Source organism: Malus domestica, chromosome 05 (genome assembly GCF_042453785.1).
Source record: "Malus domestica chromosome 05, GDT2T_hap1".
Taxonomy (NCBI): domain Eukaryota; kingdom Viridiplantae; phylum Streptophyta; class Magnoliopsida; order Rosales; family Rosaceae; genus Malus; species Malus domestica.
Genome location: NC_091665.1, coordinates 20,486,792 through 20,488,607, shown reverse-complemented (window position 1 = coordinate 20,488,607; position 1,816 = coordinate 20,486,792). Strand labels below are relative to the sequence as shown.

Sequence of the window (1,816 nt, the reverse complement as noted above, 5' to 3'; positions counted from 1 at the left end):
TGTAAGGTATTAACTAGTGATCAAACTCAAAATTTTGAACTAGCAGATTTTGTCAAAATCAGATTGCAAGAGCTTTACCATATAGGTTAGTGGGGAAACTTTGACAAAAAGTTGAAATCTGGTGTTAAAAGCTCTACCAAACGAATCCTTAGCCCAAATCTTCATTCAGATAATTTAATATTAAGAATGAACCATTTTGCTTGGTTGGGCGTAGCTATTATCTAGTGCTCTTTCTTGGGCATGGTTGTTATCTCTTGCTTCTTGCTAGGAGAATAAAATCACAAGACAAACCTCCGAGTACAACCCTAATCAAAACGGTCAAAGTTAAAACCCCGATTGATCACAAGATCCAAATGAAGGGAACCCATAATCCTTCTGATGAACGTGGTTTTTAATCGTAATTATCAAAACACCACCCTTCCATAACTGTACAAGTTGTTAATCACAAAAAAGACAATCCAAATCAGAATTAATGTACACTAAACAGTAAACACTGCTTAATTACTTTCAAATTTCAGTTTCAACAACATTATAAAAATACAATCATATGATGCTAATTTTATTAACATATTGAACTTTTACAGGGAAATGAATTGCTAGTATGATAGAATCTCCACCTTTGAACACTTTGTTCCTGCTTTAAAGCATAACCCACCCCCAAAACAAACAAAAAATCAATGAAATATTTGGGATGAACGTATCTATCACTTCCTTCTAGTCATGCCCGCATTAGAGCCTTGGTAAGGATAGGAACCTATCTTCGATCCAACGAACACCGAAGGAGCAGCAGCGGAAACACCGGCTTCTTCCTTATTGAAGGTGGGAGGCTGGAACTCCGACCTTGTCCTGCGGTGAGACGAGCCCTCCGCCGAATCCTGGCCGGTCAGCAGAAGATGGTAGCTACGGTTGGAGTTGCTCTCAGAAGCAGAAAACGATCTGATCAACCTGTGCTGAGGTCTTTGCTTCTTGATTGCATGAAGAAGAAATGGAATCAAACCTTCCATTTTATTGCCTTAACTTGCTAGACGATCTCTTGCTTTTGCTTTTGGTTCCTTATCTTGTTGCAGATTATTGAAGCAGCACTTTGCTCTTGAAGAAGCACTTAGTTCTTTAGATATGTATTGTGATACAAAGCCGTCATGAAGCAAAGACTTATATACACAGACAATTGGGTGGTGCATACGAGGCAGGTAATATATGTAGAATGACGCTTATGCCCTTTGATTGTGGGCAGATATTAGAGTTTCATGGGGGCTTGGGGGTAGTTTCCGGGTAGGGTTTTTGAATGGAGGGTTTGCATGGTTGACTTTGCAAGTTGATGTAATGGCGTGTCGTGGAACATTTGGTGGGATTGCGATGGTTTTGAGTTTTCTTCACACATAAATCCAATCAGTAAGGTAAGGCGGCTATACGCGTAGGATATCCACTACGGATTGAATTGAAACTATACATGGCTAAAGAAAATATATGGTTTGACCAATAGGCGGTGACTTTTATTAATGGATAACACTTTTTTTTATTTATTTTTATTTTTTTATAGATTCTGTCCGATGATGTGATCAATTTATGTTGTAAAATAGATGAACAACAGAATTAAAATGTCACATTTTAGAATATATTAGAAAAATATACATTTTGTAATTTAAATGAAACAGTATTCACTTAAAAAATATTCAAACAAGTGGGAAAAGATATAACAAATATTATTTCTCGATTGGTACGGAGGATTTGGCAATTGACACTATAATCACGTGCTTGAATTGACACTATATATGTACTAAAATATCCATAATATCCCGATATTTCTATCGAAATT

At 36.7% G+C, this 1,816-nt stretch overlaps 1 protein-coding gene across 1 annotated transcript; it reads right to left on the bottom strand.

Annotated features, from left to right (window-relative positions):
- Positions 1 to 475: 475 nt before the first annotated feature.
- LOC114824821 (uncharacterized) lies at positions 476 to 1,138 on the bottom strand. The gene has a single exon (XM_070822345.1). The coding sequence runs from the start codon at positions 1,002 to 1,004 to the stop codon at positions 705 to 707; it is 300 nt and encodes a 99-aa protein (XP_070678446.1). The 5' UTR covers positions 1,005 to 1,138; the 3' UTR covers positions 476 to 704.
- Between the last annotated feature and the right edge of the window lie 678 nt (positions 1,139 to 1,816).

Coding starts and splice junctions, on each gene's coding strand:
- LOC114824821 (XM_070822345.1), bottom strand. CDS start 1,004: ATGGAAGGTTTGATTCCATTTCTTCTTCATGCAATCAAGAAGCAAAGA.